This window comes from Corapipo altera, unplaced genomic scaffold (assembly GCF_003945725.1).
Source record: "Corapipo altera isolate COAL_440 unplaced genomic scaffold, ASM394572v1 55, whole genome shotgun sequence".
NCBI lineage: Eukaryota > Metazoa > Chordata > Aves > Passeriformes > Pipridae > Corapipo > Corapipo altera.
This window is the reverse complement of record NW_020884882.1, coordinates 15,947,645-15,973,579: the sequence shown is the minus strand read 5'-3', so window position 1 is coordinate 15,973,579 and position 25,935 is coordinate 15,947,645. Positions and strand designations below refer to the sequence as shown.

General features: G+C 43.6%; 1 protein-coding gene across 5 annotated transcripts in view; it reads right to left on the bottom strand.

The window, feature by feature from the left end:
- The window catches only part of CNTN4 (contactin 4), a 286,304-nt gene that overhangs the window by 84,682 nt on the left and 175,687 nt on the right, over positions 1 to 25,935 (bottom strand). For all 5 annotated transcript variants that reach the window (XM_027640398.1, XM_027640402.1, XM_027640397.1 and 2 more), the window contains 3 exons: positions 22,890 to 23,016; positions 21,529 to 21,704; positions 6,788 to 6,883 (listed from right to left, as the gene is read on the bottom strand). In XM_027640398.1, the coding sequence (XP_027496199.1) occupies positions 6,788 to 6,883; positions 21,529 to 21,704; positions 22,890 to 23,016 (399 nt within the window). The remainder of the gene's footprint in view (positions 1 to 6,787; positions 6,884 to 21,528; positions 21,705 to 22,889; positions 23,017 to 25,935) is intronic.

Sequence of the window (25,935 nt, the reverse complement as noted above, 5' to 3'; positions counted from 1 at the left end):
AAGGCTGAAAATTACAGTTATTGTAGTGAAGTGGGGAACAAAAAATGCTCCAGGATGTAAGAAATAGACCAGGAGAAGCATCTTATCCCAACAAATAAGTAACACAATTAGTAGGATTCAACCTTCCATTCCTCTGAATTGGGAATGGAAACCATCCAACTGGCAGTTGTGCTTGATGTTCCTTGTGGGTCCCTCCCAGCTCAGGATATTCTATAATTCTACCAAACATGCCACAAATAAAAGATCTGGTACTGAGAATCTGATTTCACACTGAGGGGAAGACGTTTTTCAAGGCTCTTGCCCAAAGCCACCCTGAATTCTTCATCCAGCAGAAATAAGAGATGGATCCACAGAGGGATCGCTGCTGCCTGGGCAGAATGAAATGATCCCCTGTTATTGGGGAGACATTAGGTAGAAACAGCCTTGGCCTCTTTGGCCGTGTGCTATTTCTACTTATTCCTTCCCTTTCCATCACCTCTTTCAAGGTTGAGTGTTTTCCAAAGTTTTAGCACAAACTTTGCTCGTGGTGACTGTAAGGACTCCAGCAGAGAGAGTTACAAACGTTCGTTCCCATTGTTACAACAATGGCTCTAATCATTTATTAATCATGCATTAATTCTTCATAAGTGACAAAAGAAAAGGCAGTGTGACAGTTTTCAGAGAAGAGAGAGAAATAACTGCAAAACTGGCACCACAGGATGGGGAGGAAAGGGGCACAAATACCTGACAGCAAGTGAAGGAAGCTGAGTTCCACAGCACTCCCTGCCGAGCAGCACCACTCAGGGGGTGAAAGCCCCACACATCCATCCTCTGATGGCATAAAAATGCCTAATAATTGCCTTCTTCCTTCTGCACTGTTGCAATTAATCTTCACAGGTTCCCCCCCTTCCTCCTTGCATTGGATAAACACCAGGGACTCTGAGACATGATTTGGGCGACAGATTCTTTACGAGACAAACCCCCAAACCATTCATCACCCTGAAGGCCATCAGGCACACTCAGAGCCAAAACATTTCCACTGTTTCCAGCCCATGAAGTGTCCATCATCACTTTAAAAAAAAATAATAATGAAAGCAGTGAAAAAGTGACCAGACAAGTAAACACACACTGATCGTTTCTCTGCAGAGCCCAGAAGTGGTTCCGGTGTCGCTGTAATCAGTAAAGTGCTTTCTGAAAACATGCCTGGTGTCCACACTTCACTACCTACCATATAGCATGAAAGGCTGAGATTGAGATGGAATCAGAATTGCCATCTCTGCTGTCAAATGCTAAAATTTAGTTAGTTCTACTTGATTAAGCTGTGCAACAGAACTAAAAGTTCTCCCAGATACTGGGAGAGGGGGGGGAAAAAAGGCAGGAGAGAGTGATAAAACCTGAACACATCCATTATGTGAAAAGATGTGAGAATAATTCTCTGTCGACATTTCAGCTCCCAGACAAGCACTCCATGGCTGTGTTTCCAACAGGAGTAATGGTATCAGATAGGAAAGAGTTATGGGAACAACTGAGCTTTAATGAATCTCCTCCTCTTTGGGAAGATGGAATTTCACAAGTGCATTGAGAACATGGGCTCTGCAGAGAGACAGAAAACTGATTTTCCTTAAATCCTGCCTTTGTTCCCTGAAGGAGACACAGCTCCAAGATGCCCAGGAAGGTTGTCTGACTCCACAGCAAGGAGCAGAGGAACAAGGTGTGCAGGGAACTGAGGTTCAGGGATAGAAATCATGCTGGGGAGCTTCACTTCCAGGGTCATCAGGAACTTTGTTAGAGGCTCTTCACAAGTGGGCAGGAGAAGACGTGTCCTGTAAAAATATCAGCACATTTCCATCTGCACATCTAAGCACTTTGTTATCTAAAAAAAAGCAATCATCTTATTTATTCCTTGCACAGATTACTGAGATAAATTAGGAGTGAGAATAAATATCCTCCAGATGTGGGGAGTGGTGGTACAAGCTAAGGACAGGGAGATCCCAGAGCAGGACACACCTCAAGGGAATGCAAAGGGAACAGAGAATTCAAACAATCAAGTAATTGAGAGCTCATTTTTGTCAGTTCTCTGTGTACATTCACAGTACAGCACTCCGAGAGCTCCATTTCCATAGGGTTTTCCCACGAGGGCTGGAAGGCAAATGTCATGAGAACATCGTGTATGGATCTTCTAAAGATGAACCCAGAGGAACTCACAGGAGGGGGGAGTGAAAGGAATCCTAAAAGACAAGTTCATTTATCTTCCCAAAGAAGGGAAGGGGGAGGATTTACAGACTCATTTGTTCTGCACGAGGATGGGTGTGCCACCAGCCTGTCAAGTGGGCAGAAAATACTTTCCAGGACTGTATTTTTTTTTTTAGTCTCTAGACTCACAGCAAAATGCCAGGGATGTTAGGAGGAATTTGAAAACTGTAGTTGTTAAAATATTAACAACCCTGCCCCTGACTGTCAAATAAATCTAGTAAAAGTGGCAGCTAAATTACTCAGTTCCCACAAACTTCAGTGAAAAGAACTGTTTGGCACAGAAGAATATTTTGTCTTAAAATTTGGAGATAAAAGTTATAAGGACAGTGACCTCCAAATACTCCCCAGTCATCTCCCCCTTGGAAAACAATTCAGAGCCCTGAGAAACACAGGCGAGTGTTTGCTTTGGTTTTCGGAGCTTTTTGTTTGTTTGTTTCAATCAAGTTTATCTCAACAGGAAACGTATCTTGCCAAAGTTGATCAACAATACTGAAAAGAGCAAACAAGAAAAGGTAACCTGCTTCCCCTGCAAAGCTCCTCTCAGAAGGAAAACATTTTCACCAACAGTTGAACTTGAACATTATTTTACGTTTGAAATGGTCAGCGGTTTCTAAATTAATCTAAATGACTTAAAAATACAACAGAATGGAACACTTAGGAAAAACCAAAGGCTGTTTTGGTTGTGGGTTTTTTTTGGTTTTTGGCTCGTAATGCCCCTCAGGTTGATTTGCTCTTCCAGATGGTCAAAGGAGGGGATTCATCCTCTCTACTCCGCCCTTGTGACACCCCACCTGGAGTACTGCCAGAGGGTAGGGTTAGATGGGATATTGGGAAGGAATTCTTTCCTGGGAGGGTGGGGAGGCCCTGGCACAGGTTGCCCAGAGAAGCTGTGGCTGTCCCTGAATGCCTGGAAGTGTCCAAGGCCAGGTTGGACGGGCCTTGGAGCAACCTGGGCTGGTGGAAGGTGGCCCTGCCCATGGCAGGGGGTGGGACTGGATGAGGTTTAAGTCCCTCCCAACCCAACCCATTCTGGGACTCTATGGCTGATCTAGCAGGGCTTTGAAAATATAAAGCAGCAGAGCATTGTTTTATGGGATCCAAATTCTATGATACGCTGAGATTCCTTGATGAATCTCAATAAAAAAGTCAGGGAAACTTTTTGATGTTCTTCCAGGCCCAAAACCATTACTGTGGCTCAGTTACTGGGGACTGCCCAGTTAATGCTGTGGAAGTGGCCAGTGGCTCTGGAAGAACAGCCCCTGGTGTTCTGCATCAAAACCAAAGCCAAATTTTAGCTACACTCATAATTTAGGATTTTTGCCTGTTTTTTCATGTCCACTTAAATACCTACAGCTGCTCATCGTGCTGTTACACAGGCCCCAAATTCCACTTTCCCAGAGCAATGTTTACTCTCAAATTATTTCTTCTGTTGAGCTTCACAGGTAGAATGGTTGACACACGACCATCATTAGGCTTTTGATTAAAAAAACAGTGGAAATAATGAGGGAACACCCTTTACAAGCAGGGTAATTATCTCAGAAAAAGGGTACCAGCCCAGGTAGGTTTCTGCAAGTCCTTTAGTGAAACAAAGGCAAAAAAAAGGAAAGGAAAAGAACTGAAACTTCTAACTTGGGGGACTGGGAGGGAAGCAGAGATTCAGATGCTGAATCTCCAACTCATATTAAACTAAAAATTAGGACAATACTTGGAGATGCCCAAACTGTTCTGTGCAAGCCACACACAGCCTGTTTGTTGATGTTGGAAATACCTGTTCATCATTTGGACTCATTCTCAGGATGAATTTCTCGTAACATTTGAACAGTAGGAAGCTCTTTATCAGGTATCATTAAGAAGAAAAAATACAAAGAAATCCTCAACAACTAATGTACGTAGGCCAACATAACCTTACTTTTAGCTGCCAGCTCTTTAGAAATGGGTATTTCCAAGCAGCAAAGTCTCATGGTGAACTACAGTTGAAAGGTTCAAGGTCTGGATGTAGCATCTTTTTAATAAAATCCACAATTTTTAAGACCAAGACAACCAAGGGACGAGAGGAAGTTATTCCCTTCTCATTTACTACCTTTTTTTGACCAAATTTCTTCAGGGGGCTCTAAGCATTGTCATTTGAACCCACCTAAAAATGGAGGAGACATTGGCCCTCCTCAGACACTTTGGAAGTGTTTCCCATCACACAGAAATTCTCAAGGTGTGTCTCTGACAGCCAAAAGAATGTCCTTGGCTTTGTGCTCAGCAACTGGTCAGGAGGTTTTTTCCAGGCTTCTACTATTCCAGTGAACACTCTCATCAGTGAAGCAACAGCAATTCTCACACAAATGAGCAATTCTCTCATTTTGCTTCTTAAAATATTTTTTAAGATTTCGTTTTCAATGCGCACATGAAACTAAAGTCAAAAAATAACAATAATAATATAAAAGTGGGGTTTTTTTCCCCAGACAGTCCCATGCTTCAGCATTGGTCGTTAGCATCTTCAGGCCCTTTTTGCAAGAATGATGAAGTCAGGTTGCTGCCCTAATCAAGTTCTATAATAAGTAATTGCATTTTCTCTGTCTTAACTAGCCCTCTCAACAAGAGGGATTGTTTTTCACTGCCGAGCTGAACGTTTTTTCCTGTTGCACTACAACATGAAACACTTGCAATGTTATACCAGGGGACTGGAAGGAGCTGATCTCTACAGCTCTGCTTTGCAAACACTGCCGGGGCCCCTGGGGATGGAGCTGCCCATGGAACACGGTGGTTTTCCGATGAGCAGCTGCTTCCAGGGACACCTGATACTCTCTGATGAACCTCCCTGAGCCCAGAGAGAGCAGGGGAGGGTTGTGGTAATTGTGCAGTGACTGTGCAGACCCAAGAGCTCTGGTTACACCGGCAGATGAGCAGCTGGCTGACGGAAACACCATTAAAAGAATTAACTCTGCAGCTGTGACTTTTAAAACTCATCCTCATTTCTAACCTTAGCAGGAAGGCAAAGTAAAAGAAAATATTGCCACAGAGCAGATTAATTCCCACAGAGCAAGGGTCTTGGTTTGAATTAACTGGACCTGGTTTGAGTTTCCATTAAATACTTTCTATGTGAACCAGAAAACAACAACTGGCACAACTCCAGCCCAGCTCAGTTACAGAACTGCAATAGTATCAGTTTAGAATAATTGTGGATCTGGTTACAATTAGAGATAACTTTCTAGCTGCAATAGAGCAGGTCATAGATGGTGGTCATGTGGGAAGTCATCTCTTGATTGAGGGAAATAATTACCCTCGAGTTTTCTGCCTCTCTGGGCACCAGAAATGCTTCTCACCTCCTGGTCAGTGAGAGATGCTTTCCCACACACTGAACCCAAAGTGGAAATAATGCCAGCACCTTTCTGGAATTCATTTGGTGTCACCAGTAAATCAACCCAGCCCAAAAATTTCTCCTGAATCACCTGATCAACAATTTCCTCCTCACTGCTCACACCATCACCAGCCACATCTCCACACAAGGTGCTCACGCTGCAAAGATTTCTCAGGGCAAACCAGAAACCTCTCAGCAACTGCAGAGACAAAGACAAATGTGCACAAATCCTGCCTCGTCTCTGGGGTGTCTGTGACATCCCTGTGTCCCTCTGGGACACAGGAGCCTCCTTGTCTGTGGAGAAATGGGAGGCAGCACCACACGGCCATTGGGTGTCCCCAGGAGCCAGTGGGGTTAGTTCTGCTCACTGGGAAAGGGCCCCAGCTGAACCAGATCCATGGGTAGGTCTGTCAGCTGGTCAGATGTGAGCAAAGCAGCTCCTTAAGCCCCTGTCTGCTCCTATCTGAGCAATAAGCTCAGCCTAACAGCCAACGGTCCACCGGGCAAACTCCGTCCAGCTGATGAGGACAGACAGATTTCAAAGCAGGATGGTAAATTTCTTTAAAAGGGACACGGATCCGTGGAATGATGACCACTTGTTTTGATGGAACAAACAACCCCCCCCGATGAAAGAGGCAGCTGCAAGGGCTGGGTGTTGATCGTGGTGGTTGCTGGCACAACACACGGTGCCTGTCGGGCACACACTGGCCATGCCTGATGTGGTATCCAGCAGGAACTGGTGATGGAATGACTCCCTCTCCAACCCATTTTTCCTCTATAAATGTAACAGTGCAACACACACGATCAGGACATCAGCCACAAACACCTGACTGGCACATTTAAAATAAATTTGTGCTAAACTGAAAGAATTGTTCTGCATTTTCTAAACATTTATAGCACTTCCTTTGAAGCGAACAGCACCAAGTACTTGCTACACAGAATCATGGAATCATTTAGACCTTAAAGATCACTGAGTCCAACCATTAACCCAGCACTGCCAAACCTACCACTAAACCGTGTCCCCAAGTGCCACATCCCCATGGCTTTTAAACCCCTCCAAGGAGGGCAAACTGTCTTAAGATTTTAAGTGCAGCAAAAGTTGTAATAACATATGAATAAATGCACCGAGAATCTGGAGAACACAAAACAATCTAGAGCAGAAGTTTGCAAATACCCCTCACATCAATGAGAAGGAAAGTGTTTTACCTCCCGAGTGGGGTGGGGGCCCGCACAGCAGCACCATGCCCTGGCCCTGGCGCACAGACACCGTGCTCCTTGTCCTGGTCTTGAAGTTCTCCAGGTCTGCCAAGAGAAAAAGAACTCAGTCAGAGGGCCATTCATGGTTGCTCCTCGTGAAAAGCACAAAAGCTTCACCAGGACTTTGCTGCACGACGTGGGAACAAAGCGAACGTCGGCGTGGAGGGGGGGCTGGTGGGACCAGGGTGGAGCATCAGAAGCAGCAAAAGGATCAGCAAATGCCTCCCCAGGCTGGCAAGGAGGAAAAGGTGGTGATTTACCCACAGCAGAAGACACACCTAGAGAAACCTGCAGCACCTGGAACACTGGCAGAGCTTTGTTCTATCAACTCATGAACAATTACTGCCTTAAATAACCAATTACCTCATAACCCAGCCTGTTTGCCTTGAGGAGCCTCGTTACTGATGCCCTCACAACCCATGTGTGGAGACCCTTCCTCTTCCATAAGGAAGTCTCTTCTAACGGCTCCATGTTACCCACACAGCTCCTTAATTAAATTCCTCCTTCCACCTCTCTCTTTTTCTCTCCTCAGGGCCCACCAACTGCAAAAATACAACTCCCTCTCCTCTCCCTGCATGTTGAATCCAAGGAAATTGCTCTCAAGCGAGGAGGTGACTCTCTGTGAGCACCAAGACACAGAATCACTTTGGCAGCCTTTGATCTTTAACAGTCCCCTGCATTTCAATTTTCATTTTTTTTTCTTGTCTTCAGTGTAGCTGAGCCCTGGTTTGGCGATTACAAACCTCTTGGCAGTGCAGTTGGGAACCAGAGAAAACACAGAGGTGATAAATATTTATCAGCAGGAACTGGTAGGAACATCATTAAAAGTTTACAAGGATGAAAAATTAAGCTTTGATTTTTATCCCCTCTTAAAAAGGTTTTCTTCAAACATATTAAAAAAAAAAAATAAAATCAGAAGTTGTCACTGCTTCATTTCCCTGTTTAGGAAAGAAACCTTTCCTGCTAAAGTCAAATTCAGAATAAAACCCAGAGAAAAGGGAGAGTACAATGGAAATATTGAGTAACAATTTGCCCCAGTCACCATGAGATTTCCAGTACAGTTCTGCCAGACCCTTACACTGTATGGTACATCATTATTATATTATTTCAGCATTTTAATTTGCATTTTAGTGGATAAATATTGGGAGGATTTACAAAGCCTTCTACACTCAATGACTTATTTGTTAAAAGAAACCAGTGCAAACCCTGGAGTTTCCCAGTCTCAAGTCACAGCCTGAATCTCTAACTTTGCTTTGTGATTTTCTTTGTCCTTCTGTCCGTTTTTGGCCTAGGACAGAAGGAAAACAGAAGGAAACTAATTATTAATGAAAATAGAGAGATATAATTTTTCATTCCTAAATTTTATCAGTCTGACAGGATTTTTTTTTTTTTGCAGTTTACAGGAACCACTAAAGCATTTCTCTGACCACCTGCCAGTCCATAGATTTTAATATATTTTGACTGCATACAGACACAAGACTGGATTCCACCCTCTCTGAGAACAGCAGCAGGAGGAGGAATAGCCTAAAGCCAAAATAATGCCTGGAGGAATAAACATGGTATTAGGACACATTTTTTTACATCAATACAGACAAGAAAAGCATTGCTACCAGGAAAAGAATCTCTGCTTGGATGAACAACTAGGAAATGCTGGAAGAATGGTCAAAATCAACTGGAGGCAGCAAATAAAGCAGAGAATCCACCACCACTGCTCACAGTGCAAACCACCAAGCTTTGGGAGTCCCTGTCAGTTCTGAAAAGCCTCCTGGATGTGCTTCAAATCTGAATAAAACAAGATTAAGATAATTATAAGAAAGGCTGATGCCTCATCAAAGCCATTAGGTTGATTGTGCTGGTGCACCCTGAAACCCACAGATTTATTTTCTCAACACCTAAATAATAACTGGAACTGAACCCAATATCATTAAGATTTCATTAGCAAGAAGCTTCACTTAGACACCACCTCGCAGTCTTTGCCAGGAAATCAGGAACAATGTCCATGTGGAATGGTTATGAAGTGTATGGATTAGTGATGGGTGGGTTGGAGAGGTTCTCCTCTGCTTTCCCATGCTGTGCAAAGCACAGAAAAGCCTCTCCTACAAAACTGTGCTCAAATGGGTGCAGAATATTGCCCTGAAATTTTGTGCCGGGGAGACCCGAACAAAAGTTAAACGCGCTCGCTGACAACCACCCCCCACGAGGCTGTAACGCAGAAACACCACTCTAATTCTTCATTCCCTGTGTTTGTTATCTTCCTCCAAGGGAAACAGCTGTCTAGTGCCTCTGCACCCCTTCCCAGGAGCAGGTAAGAAATTATTATCAGTACTTTTGACATTAAAAATCAATGGAACAGCAAAAGAACAAAAACTAATGCTCAGCACTGAACGACTGAATGACAGTGTGACTGGTGTGCCTGCCCCAATGACAGTATTAAGTTCCACTCTGCTTTGTCCCCAAGCCCAAAGACCCTGAATTAATATGACTTTTTTTGTTCGTATTTTCCAATAAAAAAACCCTCAACAAACAGACTCACAAACCACCAGGTTAAGGGGAGCACTGAGGAAGAAAATATTAACAGTCACAATTCCAGAGGTCAATGTCCTGCCAAAGCTTATTGGGAGCACGAAAAGCTAAAGTAATGACTCCACTGAACATGGAAAAATATTGTATAAGCTCCAGTAACTCCAGCATCACAACAAGGACATGATTAGTAATGATTTCAGTGCAAAGAGGAGAATACAACAGGGAGGTGTAACAGGAACACAGGTTACTGTGAGTAACAGTTACTCACACCTTATTTAACGACTGGGTGAAGATGCCTTTTAAACAACTTCCCCACAGTATCAATTCTAACTCGAGCTGAACACACCCACATAAGTATGAAGTTGTGTGCAATATTTAATTTAAGCTGGATGAGTTTAAAAGCAGCTGCGTGACTTTGGGAAAGTCACTTCAGTTCTCGCTGACAAAGTTTGCACATCTCTAAGGACAAGCACTTCAGCTGTGTCTCTCAAAAGAGGCTTAATTAGCTAATATTTGCACTAAAACCTGACATCTGGTGCCAAAATGCACTGGAGTGCAATACACACCCCAACACCCAGCCCTTAATAGGGACTTGAACGTTTTTCCTGGCATTATGAGATTTTTTTCTGCAGCTTCTGTTAAAACTCTGGCTTAATGTTTATGATACAACTTGTGCAAGTACCGGTGAGTGATGCCAGCCTGACACAGATGCTTATTCCCCAAAACCACTGCAAAGCCCAGAAGGTGCCAGCAGCAGCTGTCAACCCACCAGCTTTTCACTTTGGGGAGGGGATTGTTTTAAATGACCTCCTTCCCAAACCTCAAGCGGGGTTTAATAAAAGCTTAAGCAATCTGAAACGATCCAAAGGCCCTCAAGACTGGGTAGTTTGTCTCAGTAAATGGCATTTGGAAACTTTAATCAAAACCATATGGCTTTTCACAGTAACAATTATGCAGCTTTGTCTAGAGTAATGAAAAATTTCCCCAAGTTTTGCCTACAATTTTCATAGCAAAGAAGATCCAATTAACAAGCAAAACAAAAGAGCTGTGGCCTTTTGTCCTTTATTAGGACCTAACTGGGTTCACTTCATGAAATTTGATAATTCTTTTTCTAAGTGACCACTGGCAAGTCCTGGAAATCGAAGTTTTTAAGAAATATTTCACAGATGGCATCAAAGGAGGAGCAAGCAAACGATGGTATCAGCTCACCCTGCCACTGCTGGGGGCACTGGAATATTTGCCCTCTGCTTTTTGTGTTTACATCCCTTTTCACTCATGGCTCCACTGCTTGTTCCACTGGCAGGACATGTACCCAGGCAGAGCAGTGACACGAGCCCACTTGGTCCCCATGATTTGCTACAACACTGAAATAACAGAGCTGCTGAACTTGGAGTTCCCTGGAAACCCAGCTGGAACACGGAGCCTTCCCTCAGGAGGCTGTGAGTCTCAAGGCATTGGGAATTTGACAGAGATCTCTGTTTTTGCTGAAAGCTGAGCTCTGTTTTGCTGCCTTTTGTTTGCCAAAGGAGGGGTTTCCATGGTTTGCTTTTTTTTTTTTTTTTCAGCCCTGTGTATTTTTAGAACCCAAAAGGCTTCGTGATTATGCTGGTTCTGAAACCAGGAGAGGCCCCTCTCTGCAAGAGGGCTGTTTTAGAACCATTAAAAGCCACCAAAAAATATGATAGAAAATTAGATGAGGAGCAAATGATCCAAATTGGTGGTGACAGGTGTCTGCATGTCCTTTAGAAAGCCAATTTCTGTGACTGTATCATGCAGAAACAGCACTGCTGTACTGCCTTGAATGACACCCTGTCAAAAATTCACACACCACAGTGAGCCCTTTGTCATTCCATTTAAAGGGTTTTTTCCTAACGATTAGAAAAGCAGTGTCAATGTTATTCTCACCTATTATTCTTGTTTAACTCATAGGAAACTATTTCTCCTTCTATTACATTCCAACAAACACACATCAATCACTTCTTTATACATCACTGAATTTTAATTTCCAAATAAGAACATGACTAATATTCAGGCTTAGAGAAATGAAAATGTTAGTGGCTTTTACACTATGTTTTACTTAAAAAGTCTCTCTAGAGACTCCTGTAAAGCAAATTTGATAACACATCAGTGCTATCACTCCACTGAGTCGATGTTAATAGCAAGGAGCCTCCAAAGCATAAGCCCTGTGTCTCTGTGTCCATCTGTATCTTCCCATGGATCATTATTCCTACAGAATGAGATACTCAATGAACCTTGATAAAGGAACCCCATAGTTTAGATCCAGGAGCAGCACAGGAAGGGAAAGGGGAGGTGACACCCTGTGCATCCAAGTGTGGAGTTATTGGGAATTAGCAGTAACGGGATACTGTGCCATTCTAACTGTACTAAAAATAAGGCTTTGGTTGGGATACTCACACTTCAGTTGATGGTTTACAAATCCTTGGATCAGCACTTCAGTTCTTTTAGCCTGTTTATATTTTATGGGGTGTTGTGGTCGGTATCTCACCCTTGACACTTGGCTGTACTTTGGATACAAGAAAACTGAATGGTTAAAATTGAGTCTGATCATCTTAGAATTGACAAATCAGAAAGCTAACAGACTTACTGTCAAGCCTGGCAATTTTAGGTATTCTGTAGTGGACAAACCTCCACTTTTATCACACAAATGAAGTTTAAAGCACCCATACAACAGGAAATAATGACCTAGGTAAGGCATAATTAGCTTTTTGTATATGTGAAATGCCCAAACCCCTTTGGTACCCACACACAGCCAAGACACCTAAAGTCAATTTTCAAGCATGAATTAAAAGAGATTTACAGATCATAATGGGCTTTGCCTTCTCCTACCCCTGCTATAATTTTAAAATAATCCCAGCAATCTAAAATTCAGAGTGATGTTTAAGGTCATATCCAGTCCTTAAATTGAAGTCAATGAGATTATTCTTTTTAGTAAAGACCACCTAACTTATTCAAGGGAATCTGATTAGGTCAGGAATGAAAAAGCTGACAGAAGGATTGGCCAAATCGTCCTGGGTCAGACTGAATAAAGAACCTTCTACTCAGAGACAGTTTGTATGTCCTCTTCCAAATTGTTTTCATCACATTTGCATAACTCTCCACACATAACAGACCACACTTTCATATCCTGGACAAAACACACAACCAGATGGAGAGAGGAGACATTTGCATTGCTGCCCACGGAATAATACGGCTTCACTGGCTCTAGACTATAAACTGGGCTAATTTGGCCCATAAAACAAGTCTTGAAGAAGGGATTCCAGGGCATCTCAATCAATTCTAAACATTAGAGGGCACTGGTTTGAAGAAATCATGGCCTGTCCACAGGAGGAAGGCTGAAAGCTCTTAAACTGATGCCTGGCACCCACAACAGCAACACTCAACAAGATTTGCCTCCTGATATTTATGGCTCCAACACCTCTAAAAACTGTCTCTATAAAACCTGGCTTTTTAAAAGCAGGGGGTTTGTGTCATCCCTCTCATCAACACACAGAGATTAAGTTCTTCAGCCCATGTCCTTGCTGTTGTATCAGAACTACACAGAGGGCTGGGTGGAATAAACCCCCTCTGATACAGAGCTTAATAGAATTTTAGTTTAAGAGCTGCTGTTCTAATGAATAATTTCGAGAGTCACTGATTTGAGAAATAGTTTACAAGTCTAGGGATGAAAGCTTTCTAGTTTGACCTTTAGAACAGAAATTTCACCGGGATTTCTACTTCACTGAGGGAAAAAAAGGGGGAAAAACGAGTTTTAGAGGTAAACACCTTGCCATTCCCCCACCCTGCCTCTCTGTTGGAAAATATTTTTACTTGGGCTTTATTACTGTGGGGATTAAACAAGGCAATGCATGTGCATCTTTACGACTCACATCTCTGACCTAGGTACCATCTTGGACCTGGATGTCTCCATCTGGGCTCTCATACTGGGACAGTTTTATTCTTCCCAGGTCCTTTCTAACCACCATCTATAAAAGACAGAGTGGTTTGTTTATCCAGAGGGTTAAAATTCCTCCTCAGGCTTTCACCTTGCATCCCAAAGATGGCTTTTCCTCGAGTATTACTAATTCCACTGTTCAACAGACAGCCATGGGTGTCACAGATCCTTGCTCTGTGCTTGGACAGCCTTCTCCTTCCTCCTCCACACCAACCAGGAGCTGCTTGTGCTCACCAGGACAGCTCCTCCTGCCACACCACGTGCTCAGCACCTCACTCAGATCTGATCCTTGCTTCCAAACAGGCAACAAGCCACTCCCAGTGCTTGTTTGCCTTCCTTCATGCCACTAATCATACAAGAAAACAAGAGCTCTAATCAATACCTGCAAGGCACCCACTGTCCTCTTCCAAAATCAAACCACTTTTCTCTGGGATGTTACCAAATTAAAAAAAAAAAAAAAAAAAGAAAAAAAGAAAAAAAAGAAAAAAATCCTCCCTGACTTAATGTCCCATTTCATAAAAGCTGCCTCTCTGCCTTTTTTTTTTCTACAGGAAATATTTCAAACATTTGTTTTGAAGCTGCTCCTCTGCCTGAGACAAAATGCTGAGGACTCTGAAAATTTTATTACTTTAATCTACAAAATCTGGGCAGACGTTTCCCCTTGGGTTGATTCGAATGGGGTTATTTCACTCTCAGAAGTTTTTTATATTCTCCTAGAAAAAAAAACAAACAGTGTTATTCACACACTTTCTTCCAGCACAGATGACTTTGCAATAGCCAGAGAGCAGAAGTTCTGCTGGCCCAGGAGATGCTGCAGAGCTCTCTCATGTCGTGTCTGAGCATTAACATTGCAGATGCCTCACAGCTTCCCCACTGGCTCATGCTCTGCTGCACCTTCCTACTGTGTGCAGTGAAATGAATGCAAATTAGACCCCAAATGATGTAAAATAGAATCATAAAACTGTTTGGGTTGGAAGGGATTTTAAGCTCATCTCATTCCACCCCCTGCCATGGGCAGGGACACCTCCCACCAGCCCAGGTTGCTCCAAGCCCTGTCCAACCTGGCCTTGGACACTTCCAGGGATCCAGGGGCAGCCACAGCTTCTCTGGGCAATGTGACACAAGCCCAGGCACAAGTTACAAAGAAAAATTTCCCTTCACCTGATCAAAGCCCAGATGAAAAAGACCCCACAGAGAACCTGATCCTCAGAGAGTGTCTGGTGGTTCAGCTTCCCTTTGGAAATGCACATTATGATGCTCTGCAGCATCTCACAGAGCGTTGATATTTTGTCACTCTGTTCATCTCTCATGTCTGATGAACAATGAAATGTCAGTCACGTTTGCTGCAGACAGGAAAAGTGACATGGGACAACTTTGGACAAACACATTTAAAGCTCTGCCATCCTTTGTGCCAACACTGACTCCCTCCCTGCTTTTGCTTTCCACAAGAAAAACAGGAAAGAAAAAAAGAAAAAAAAGAAAAAGGAAAAGCAGCCACAAGAATAAAGCTGTTCTGCACTGGCCTTGCATCCTATCAACAGGAGTAGAAATTGTCTTACAGAGTCCACCTCCAGCTTTTGGGTTTAAGCTGAATTTCATCAGGGGTCCTGTAACTGCTGTTTTCCATAAATTTAGAGACAATACTGATTTGCATTGATATGGAATCACTAATGATCATCCTAAGGATAATAATTATTTCCTCAACTAGGGAAACAGCATTATTTCATTTGACAGACCAGGAGATTTAGAGGTAAAAAGGGAGGTGTTGCAAGAAGCATCCTAATAACTGAGCAAATAACACAGACCTCCTGATTTCTTGTCCTGTTCTCCATCCACTGGACACAGAAGACCAGGAAAATCGATGAGGTTATGCCATGAAAACACTTGCTTACAGCTCTTCAGAGGCTTGTGCTACTCTAAAATCAGTTTTTACAAGGTGTTTGAATGTTCATTTAAAAAAACCCCACCTGCATCTGCATTTAAATCTTTAAAATGCTGCCCTTAGATATAAAAATAAAATATTCCGAATATACTTTATTTGACATATTAAAGCAAAATGAATAAATATGGAGGGAGATGGGGAAAAAATGTCAGGCCTGTGCCTTGCTGGTCCTTAAATTTACAAACTAGAAGAGAAACTGTGGGGTTGTGACTGACCTGTGGTTCTCAGTTCTCTGGTGGCAGCTCTCCCAGCCCTGTGACACCTCCCCATGCAACAATCCCTGCCCTCTCCAGAGCTATTCCTGCATGATCTAAACCAAAATACACTCCCTAAATATCATTGCAGCCTCCCAAGATTACCAGCTTTGGGACAAGGGGCGCTGATTATTTACAAATTCCCTGCCACAGCTTTAAGTAATAATACATTCAGTTTATTTATAACCCTGGGGGGAAACAAGGCAGGTGTAAATCCTACACTTCTGAGTTAAGGGTCCTTCTATCCCAGATGAAAGTAAAATAGGTTATAGATCTATCCTCTGCTGCATAGTCCCTATTCATCAAAAAAAAACCAGGAAAAGAAATAGAAAAAAGAGGAACTTAAGAGGCTTAGCCTAGTTTTCCACCCATTGGAGACCGTGGTGAAGGAGCAGAGGTTGGGAGCTGGTTCTCTGACACTGCTGAGTGCACTGAGCAGGGCTGAGGTAGGATTTCAGCAAAGGAGAAACACTGGGAAGTGGGTTCAAGTGGAAAAATGCAAATAAATGTGCTTAGTCCCTTGTTAAGTTCACACCAAGCCCAGTCCTGGGGAGCCAAGCAGCTGGAGGGGCTGATTTTGGCAAAGACCAGCAAAATAAATATAATTTATTGATATAAATGGCATTTCTCCTTTAAAAGGCATTGGAGGAGGAATTAGGGAATTTACATGCATGCACTCTTGAGCCAAATTTGTCATAATTAGCCCCAAATCTCATCCGATGGCCTAGAATATTTTAACATATTGTTGCAGAACTGGGGACACCACAAACAGGCTGTACCCTGACTGCTTATGGAGGAGACAGGGATGGCTGGCACATCCCAGTGGGAATGGGGAAGCCTGGGAACACGAGGACTCTGCACTGGTAGAACTGCACATTCAAGCTCCAAAATAATTTTTATTTGCAGAGTTCCATGTTGCTGCCACAAAGCCACTCCTGGGCAACACGACAAAACCTGTCTGGCCTGGATGTGCAGAGGCTCCAAAAGAATTCAATGGAAAAAAAAAATGAGATTGTGGGGTATGTAGGGGAAATTGGGCCATGTTAAGAAAATAAATTTCTGTAGAAAATTAAATGATTTCAGGCAGATTCATGGGCCCCTTTTACTAAATTCTGCAGGGGCAGCATGGTGATGCTTCACTCCTGCTCCAGCATCCTTGGAGGGCACCTCCCTTCAGCTCCATTATTCCCCTCTCTTCTGGGATCTCATTTGTGTTCTAAAAATTGGTACCTCAGCCTCCTGGACATCTCAATATCATTTTGGCCAACTGCAGAAAACATTCATAGCATCAGCATGGACCTGTTACAGATTCAAATGAAACTCCTTCACAGAGAATTGCCATGGGTTGGACAAGCAGCGATTTCAGAGGAGCCTGTCAAGGCAGAGCAGAGGGAAGGACACCAGGAGTCCCCCCAGCGTGGGGTCCCACAGTGTGAAAAATGCTAAAACCCCCTAAAAAGCAGATCCCATTTCTCTAACAGCTCCTGTTTCACAGACATCACTTTCAGGCAGTTTTTGTAACAACAGGAGGCAAAACAACGGTACAACTGAAAACCGGCACCGATTCAAACTTGATTTTCCTCTTTGGTGCCCATTTCAAAATCAACAGCATGAGACAAACACCAGTGCTGATGAGAAAGGCAACAACTACCACACAGCCACTCAGCCACTCTCCAGAGGGTTTGTTTTAAACCAGCATTCCTGCAGGTAGCACCATCTCTGGGAATTTGCAGGTTAAATGGCAAATCCTGCTGAGGAGTTTAAGGCCAAATTGAGTCAAGTTATCACAGCAGGGAAAGCATATTTAATCTGTGAGCGTTAGGGATGGCTCCACGGGAGAAGATGGGAGTCCATCTGTTGGGAGAGCACAGCAGAGGCTCGGCCCCACCCTCAGGATGCATTAGCTGCCACCTGAGGAGGTGGGGAGGGAGCAGACGCAGTCTGGAGACCCCTGGGGTGGGGGGCACTGGGGTGTTTTGGTTGACTCTGCAGTGCCAAGAGACATGCCAAGATGTTGGTTTCAAGGCTCTGGCAGTAAAAAACAAACTGCAGCCTCAGCAAGACAAAATAAATTCAAAGTTCTGTCTAATTGGAGAAGTTATCCTACAGGTGCTCATAAATCAGCTGGAAGGGAAGAGAGAAATTCTCTTTGTTGGGAGATTCCTGCCTTGCTCATCCCACCATGATCATAAAAGGCCTGGACATCACTCAGCAAAGAATTACAAAGAGAAGGGAAAGCCTTACTCTGTCCCATTTCCTCTATAAATCTTAATATGTAGGCCTTCAAATATACACCCCTGAAAATGGTCTACAAGTGTTATGGAGAACAGGCTGATGAGCTTCTCAGAGGGTGGGCATTAATGAAGCCTCTCCCAGGACTTTACTTGGTGATTTTATGACTAGGGAGATGTGGGTATAAATCACAGAATCATCAAGGTTGGAAAAGACCTCCAAGACCATCAAGTCCAACCTTTGACCAAACACCACCAGGTCCACTAATCCATATCACAGGGCACCACATCCACTCATTTTTTGAACACTTCCAGGGATGGTGACTCCACCACTTCCCAGGGCAGCCTGTCCCAGTGCTTAATCACCTTTTCAGCAAAGAAGTTTTTTCCTGATGTCCAATGTGAAGCACCTCTGGCACAACCTGAGGCTGTTTCCCCTTGTCCTGTCACTCTGAGGAGAGACCAACCACCACCACACCACAACCTCCTTCCAGGGAGTTGTAGAGAGCCACCAAACAGCTTTCAGCCTCTGTGTGTGCTGATGTTCCCCTCTACACCTTATTTCAGAGTCAGGAGAAACAATTTGCCAAGGACACCCTCCAACAGCTCACCCTGCCCGTCCTGAGCCCTCCTGCCCCCAGCCCAGCCCTGCCAAGGGGAGCAGGAGCTGAGCAGGCAGAACAACCCACAAACTCAGCACTTTCCCAGGGGTTTGGGCCAACTCTGGTGCCACTAAAAATCAATACGAGTTTTATCTTCATCCTAAACGGAAGCAGGACCTAGGCCATGGTAAACAACTTTAATCATATGTCTGAAGGGGTGGGTTCAACTCCAAAGTGCCGCGTCAGAGCCGCGCTCCTTCCCAGCCATAACTCCTTATTGATTCCAGTGTTATTTCCAAACAGAAACTACAGCACAGTGAATAAAATTGTCAAGCTAAGCCCCAACCCCTAAAATAAAAAGCACATAATTTAATCTTGTTCAGCTGTGTTTTCATATATCATTTTGGAAAAGCCATTATTAGATCCATACTCAAGAGTTTAAAGCTTTATTTTCTGAAAGCCTGTGTTGCTGTAAGCACAGGGCTTAGGGTATCATTAATCCATGTTCTGTTACTGTGGCACAGCAGATTCCTCACTTTTGAAAATATGTTCCATTTCAGAGACAAGCAGCATTGAAAAAAAAAAAAAAGAGGGGAGAGAAAAAGGCGGAGAGAAAAAACAGAGAAGAAAAGAGTGGGGGGAAAAGAGGGGGAGATAAAAGGGAGCAGGAAAAAAGGGGGGAGGAAAAAAGGGGGAAAGAAAAAGGGGGGGAAGGAAAAAGGGGGAGAAGGAAAAAGGGGGAGAAGGAAAAAGAAGAGAAAAGGACAAATTTGAAATGTAAATGGCACATCACAAAGCAAGTATTGGGGGAAAAATATTAGGACTTTTATCATAATGAGTTTGTAACCTAAATACATATTTCAAGGATTAAATTGCTGACCCTCCCTGACCTCCACAGGAGGCTGAATGGCTCAACAGCAGTTTAATCTGCATTGAAAAGGCTACAGAAGAATAACACAGCCCTTGAAGAAGGAACATATATCAATGATGCCCCAAGATTCACAATTTAACTCTTAAGAGAGGAAAAACCCAAGCTCAACCTTCCAGCCATCAGTCTCAACAGACTCAACATTAATTTTCCTCAGAAATGAAAAGGAGATAAAACAAAACCCACACAGTAGGACGGAAAATGAGGGATTGTTCAGACGAAGGGTGAAGCTTCAGATGCCCAATTTAATTTTTGCTTAGAGGCAAAGCTTTTGTAATAAACTTAAACCACTCTGTATTTCATAATCCAGCTAATTCTGGTTCCCATCCCTTTGACTAAAGAAGACAAAAGCATAGAGCTTTTGCAAAGCATAGAGCCCACCTTGAGAAAACCCTAATTTTTACTTCTTTAATCCAAATATTTCTAGTCTGTTTACAATGTTTTATCAACCTGAAGTAAAATTTAGGGATCAAAAATTTATCCATTTATCCATTACTTTAACTGGAAAAGAACAAGCTTTTGAGTTCAATCTTCTTAACCAGGAATCAGTCAAAACAGACATGTGAGAAGAGGATGTGTTTCCACTCAACTGGTCCATGGCTACTGCACTTGTCAGCAACAGGAATCATGGAATCACGGGAATCATGAAATCATGGGAATCATGGAACCACAGAATGGTCCGGGATGGATGGGACCTTAAAGCCCACCCAGTGCAACCCCCTGCCATGGGCAGGGCCACCTTCCACTAGCCCAGGTTGCTCCAAGCCCCATCCAACCTGGCCTTGGACACTTCCAGGGATGGGGCAGCCACAGCTTCTCTGGGCAACCTGTGCCAGGGCCTCCCCACCCTCTGTGGGACTGGGAGAATACTCCCTTCTAGTCCTATATCCCAAATTTGGAAGCCCAGGACCTGCCTTTGAGGAGCTGTAAGCTGGTACCCGGTTTGTCCTTCAGTGGTTGAATCCAGGAAACATCTGACCCTGCCAGGGGGTGCTGAAGGGCTTTGCCCTGAGGGTGCTGCTCCCCAGGCTCCCCTGGGAGCTGGTGATGCCCAAGGCTCCTAAGGCAGAGCCTCTGTGGGACACATGTGCCCAGAGCAGCAGAACCATGTGGGGTTTGTAAGCAATCACCTTGACATGCTGAAATGTGGAGTGATGAGAAGGGGCCTGAGGAAGCTGTTTATTACCCATCCACGGTGAAGAGGCACCTTCAGTCATGGAAAAACTCGAGCAGGTCATAAGTAAGAGGATAATATATTGTAAACTACACAGGGAGACAGAGGACTTGACTTTCCCCTCTGTATTATTTCTCATTACAAATCATCTCTCTACAGAGTGTGAACCTGGGGTTTATTGGCATTTTTATCTTCTCATTTTTGTAGCTGGAGCACATCAACTTCTCTTACCAGTCAGTCAAAAGCACCTTTCATTAAAGCTCTGCTGAAAGCTCTCCATTACTGAGAGCTTTGTGTCTGGGAAGGGTCTGCCTTGAACTCCTGCACGCTCCTCCAAGGATATTCCAGAGCAGCTCCTGCTGTAATTACTGCTCTGCTGTGTACACCCCTCCCAGGACAACAGCACAGAGAAATCAGAGATGACAGATGAATAAGTCCCTGTATTTACTCTCTGCCTTCACCTTCACAACTACATGAGAAAAAAGATGACTTGTGGTCCTGCGTTGTTGTTTGCCCACTCTCACAGACTTTATCTTCAAAATGGTTTTACATAAGTTCATATAAAGCTCATTCACAGCAAGATCTGTGCCTTTTCTCATCCTCAGCTTTCAACAGGGAGCTGTAGCTCTGATTTAACCCAAATAAATACAAAGCCTGTTTTCCCTTTTACACCCAGAGTTACAAAATATCCCCCATGTCTGAGAGCACTTGTACCAGAGAAACACAGGACTTAGGACACCTGTCACTGTGAGTTTACTCCTTATGGAGATCATACTCCTGTTAATATTTTGAAGCTTTAATTCTCCAAGGAGAATAAAAAACCCCCTGGATGAGATCCCATTTACCAGATCCTTTCCCAGATGGCCCCTTCCTAAAAATAAAAAAAATTTACTGTATACTACATATAGTTTTAGCTAAATAATGATAAACGAAGACATGTCTTCCTTATTCACATTTCCCCTCTTTCTCTGCCCCATGAACAGCTCTGAGGACACTCCATAACCAGTTAGGAAAGGCTGGAAAGGAGACACATATCCCAGTTTTTCCTGCATGCTGAGAGAACAGAGGCTGCCTTCTTACTTACAGGCAAACTGAAGCTTTGCTTCTCTGCTGACAATGGTTCCAAACGGGTTTGTTGCTACACACTGGTATGTTCCAGTATCCTGGGTTTTATTGGGATTATTGATCAGCAGGTTGCCTTTCACCAGCCTGTAGTGGAAATCCATCCCCACGTCAATGCTGCTCCCATTTAACTTCCACCTAGAGCACAAAATGCCAAAGTTACATTCTGCTGATATTAATGGAGGCTCTTGGGTATTTCAAACTACAGCATGAAGTAAATAAAGAGAGATTTAGAACGTCTTTGACTACTTATTAAAAACAAAAAAAAAAGGCACAAAAATGCAAATTTCCTGCACAGTATTGAAATATTCCAGTATTTAACTGAAAGAGCAATATCCTTGACATATATTTCAGTCTCTGAAATGATTAATGCTTCTGTAGTTGCTCGTGCTGCTGCTCTTTGGAATTAATCATTTTGCAAGGGGAAGTCCCTGGAACAGGATCTCTAAACCACTCAAGTCCACCGAGGTTTTTTTTTTCTCCCCCTCTCTCGACTTGCTGGCTGTTTATTTTTACATTTAAATTTCAATTTAAATTCGCTCACAGCAGCTGTTGTCACAAACTGGGGCACTGAGCAATTCCAGCACCACGCTGCCCCAGTTAGAGCTGCCTCAGCCCCACCAGCCCTCGATGGAGGTGCTGCCCTTCCACCACCAGAATGGGCAGAGAAACTATTTGAATGTGTTTGCACCAGTGAATGAACAGAGTTCATGGCATTAAACAGTTGGTTGTGTCAGAAAACAGCCCAGTGGCTGAGCCCTGGTGGCTCTAAGTGGTTTCAGAGTGGCATTTAATTGGGTGAGCAAAATGAGAGAGGCACTAAAGGAGAGAAATCAGCAGACTCAGGGATCTCCAGCAGCAGCAGCACTGGAGCAGGGCAGCATTTTCCTCCAAGGATCCCAGAGCAGTTACCAAAGCTGAAAAGAGCTGAGAGCCTTGCAAGTGTTTAGGCAAAAGGATGGTTAACCCAAGAGCCAAGACTGTTTATTGTTCCTTCATAACCTTGTTGAGTTCTTGTCCAAATTCTGCAGTTGAGCTGCAGTGTGTGGTGATTTCCTGATGTGCATTTCCTCTGTTTCTAATGCTCCTGAATCGGGGAATATCCTGAGTTGGAAGGGACCCACAAGGACCATCAAAACCTGGCCCTGCATAGGACACCCCAACAATGCCCCCATGTGCCTGAGAGCATTTCCAGGCTCCAGGGGCATCACTGAGTGATCCAGGCAGCAGAAAGGCCCTTGGGCGATGCTGCTGCAGTGCAGGGGTGGTGCCAAAGAACAGTTAAATTCAGTTAATGCTAAAAACCAGTTAAATTCAACAAACCCAATGGTTGGTCTGGGATTTCCTTTCACTTCACAGCTCAGCTCCACTTCCTTTTCCTCTGAATCCAAAGGGAAGATCAGGCTGTTGGGTTCCTGAAGGAAAACTGGCCCATGCAGTGTGTTCTCATCTGCATGAAACAGGGAAAATGTGACAGGTAATTGATGGAATCTCCACGTTCCCACTCCTAAAACATGAAATAGTGTCTTAGCAGCAAGAGGCTGTGTATCATTCACCTTGGAAAAGATCTGATGACACTTTATTTTGTTTATAATGCCAGATTTTTTTTTTCCCAGAGCCACTGAATCTCACACGGAGTCAACATTCATGCAAATGTCTGTGCATTAAATAGAGAGGAGAATGAAACTTCACCCAAAGCTCAAATGAATAGGAAGAGGTACGATCCTGTTATCCCAGCAAAGCTCAATTCAATGCTTAATTCACCTTGAAAAATGAAAATATTTTCCTTGTGAACTAAAAGGCCACATTATCACATACGGTCACACAGAAACGTGAGCTGGAGGGGCCCCAGCAGGTCCAGCCCCCAGGGAGTCCCCTCGCTGGTTCTGCCAGCCCTGACTGAAACCTTTTGCAGTCACAGGTATAACTGAGCACCAGCCCCTCAGAGGGGACCCTTCACACCCTCTGCTCTCTCTGTGCTGGGATTCCTCAGGAATTTCCTGGCTCCAGCCCAGCACCCCCTGGCAGTGAGGGTCCCAAGTGCTTGGTGTGACCTGTGCTGACAAGGACATCACATGCCTGTGCACTTTGGAGTATTAAAAACTCACGCTAAATGTAGGTAGAAAAGTGAAAATATTTTGGCAGAACAACCTGACATGACCTTCAAAGAGTTCAGGAGTCATTTCACAGCAATGCAACAATCTGAGGTTGGGGATTACTCACAGGAGCCTCCCTCGTGCTAACTTTAATTCTTTATTTTAAAAACACATTTTGATCTTTTGAGCTGTTAACTCCTGCCTCTCTCCTCAACCACTCTCCATTTTCACCTTAACAGTTTATCCTTTCTCAAACATGGAGTTAAGGGTGAGTGGTGCTCACAGGATCATCCCCAAAGTGCAGCTCTGCAGTGAGCACTGAATTTCACAAAATACACCAATATTGCTCAAAATGGCCACAAAAAGCTGCAACATAAATTCACTGCTCTCCATCCTGTTTGTATTAGACAGTTTTATCTTCACAGTTCAGAACATAAAAGAAACCAACTTTTCTTCCCTGAAAAAAAAAAAAAATCATCAATCCTGATTTCCCCGGGACTTTTCTGCTCATCAGTGGCAATGTCTGGCTGCCTCCTCGAAGTACAGTGCAAGTAAGGACACAGGAAAACTCCTCACAGCCAGAAAGTCTTTTAGTTGAATGAAAGGAACCTTGACTTCACATTTTTGGAACATTTTTCCAATCTGTTTCTGCCCTGTCTTTACAGCAGAGAAAGGGCAATTGTGTGGGCCACGGGGTGCCTGCAGGTCCCTCACTGCCCAGGGCAGGACTTGCAGGGATGTGAGCACAGACTTCCCTTTAGTCAGGCAGCCAGAAGCCCATCCTGATGGACACACGGGAAATTTGGGGGTATGGGAGGTCAGAGGAAAAGGAATAAATAAAATATAAAGATGGTGGGTTGCACAACAAATAAAAAAGAAAAAGGAATGAACAGAAGACAAGGGATCTTCCTGATGGGAGGAGGGTGAGAATGAATGTGAACAGCCCTCACATCCCCCGACACCGGGAAATCAGCTGGATTTACTGGGGACAGAACAATAGCTCTTTACTCCAGGGAGCAAATTCTGTCTCTCCACAGAAGCATTTCAGAGAGACTCTGCCAGGAAGATTATAAAGGAGCAGCCTCTCCCCCGTGTCTCCTCCCTCAGGCCCCACCACAAAAGAGAACACACTAAGCATCCAGTCATATCACTTGTATTTATCTTTATTCTTAATTATATGTTAATGATATCTGACTGAAACTCATCTATTATTCAAAACACATTTCACATCCTCTCAGCTTTAAATTATACCTGTGTGCAACTTGCTGCTGCTGGTGGAAAAGGATAATAACTATAGAGCAAACAGGGCTAGATTGTGGTATTTGGACTTCTTTCTGAGACCCAGGGCTGCTTCACTCCCTAAACAGTCTCATTCACCCTAAGAAAAAATGTTAAGTCTGGTTTATAAAGATTATAGCTCTGCGTACTCTATTACAATTTGGAAAACAGAGACCAAAGGCAGAGAACTATGAAGGTAGAAATAGTCACAAATAGGTGAAAACACTGAATAACTTAATTTGTCTACTAAATCACTCAGTTTGCTAAAAAAGAAACTCATAAAAACCCAAATGAAACCATCTCCACATATTCCACTGCTGCTGACACTGGTTAATATTCAGCTTTTATATGGCAAAAAAAATGCTTTCCCTTCCTTTTAGCCAGCAAGAAGCAAAGCCCTGGTGGGACTTTCAAGCAAACAGTGTTGGGTGAGGCAGGAGAACCTCTGAAAGCAGCTACCAGCACACCAGGGGAACAGAAGAGGAGGAAAAGCCTTGTAACACTGGGTAGATAAAATGATTTTTGAGTGCCTTTCTTCTTTCCCTTATTGCTGCCTGTGTATAACCAAGATAAGCAAGTCCAAACTATTTAATCTTCAGCCTGTAGAGTCCCTTTGCTACAGTTTAATGTGTGATTGAAATCACTGCAGCCCAGATCCTACCACTGTGTGATAAGAGCTGAGCCACAGAACCTTACAGAAGAGGAGGATTTGGTTCACAGATCACTAAAGAGCCACTAATAAATAAAACAAAGTGCCATCTAGATTCTCACAGACAGAAAACCAGAAGTGCCTGTACCATAAATAGCCCATTTTTGACTAAGTTATTTTGCTCAGATGCTCAGTGTCAGCCCAGGCAAAGGCATTTGCTCTCTTGAAGCGTCTGGTTTTGTGGGAGCAAAGTTTTGCTATTTGGATAGCTCTGAAATGTGAATTTTACACTTTTTTTTTCTCTTTTCTTTTAAATTAAAATTGGTAACTTTATTTCTATGCAGTA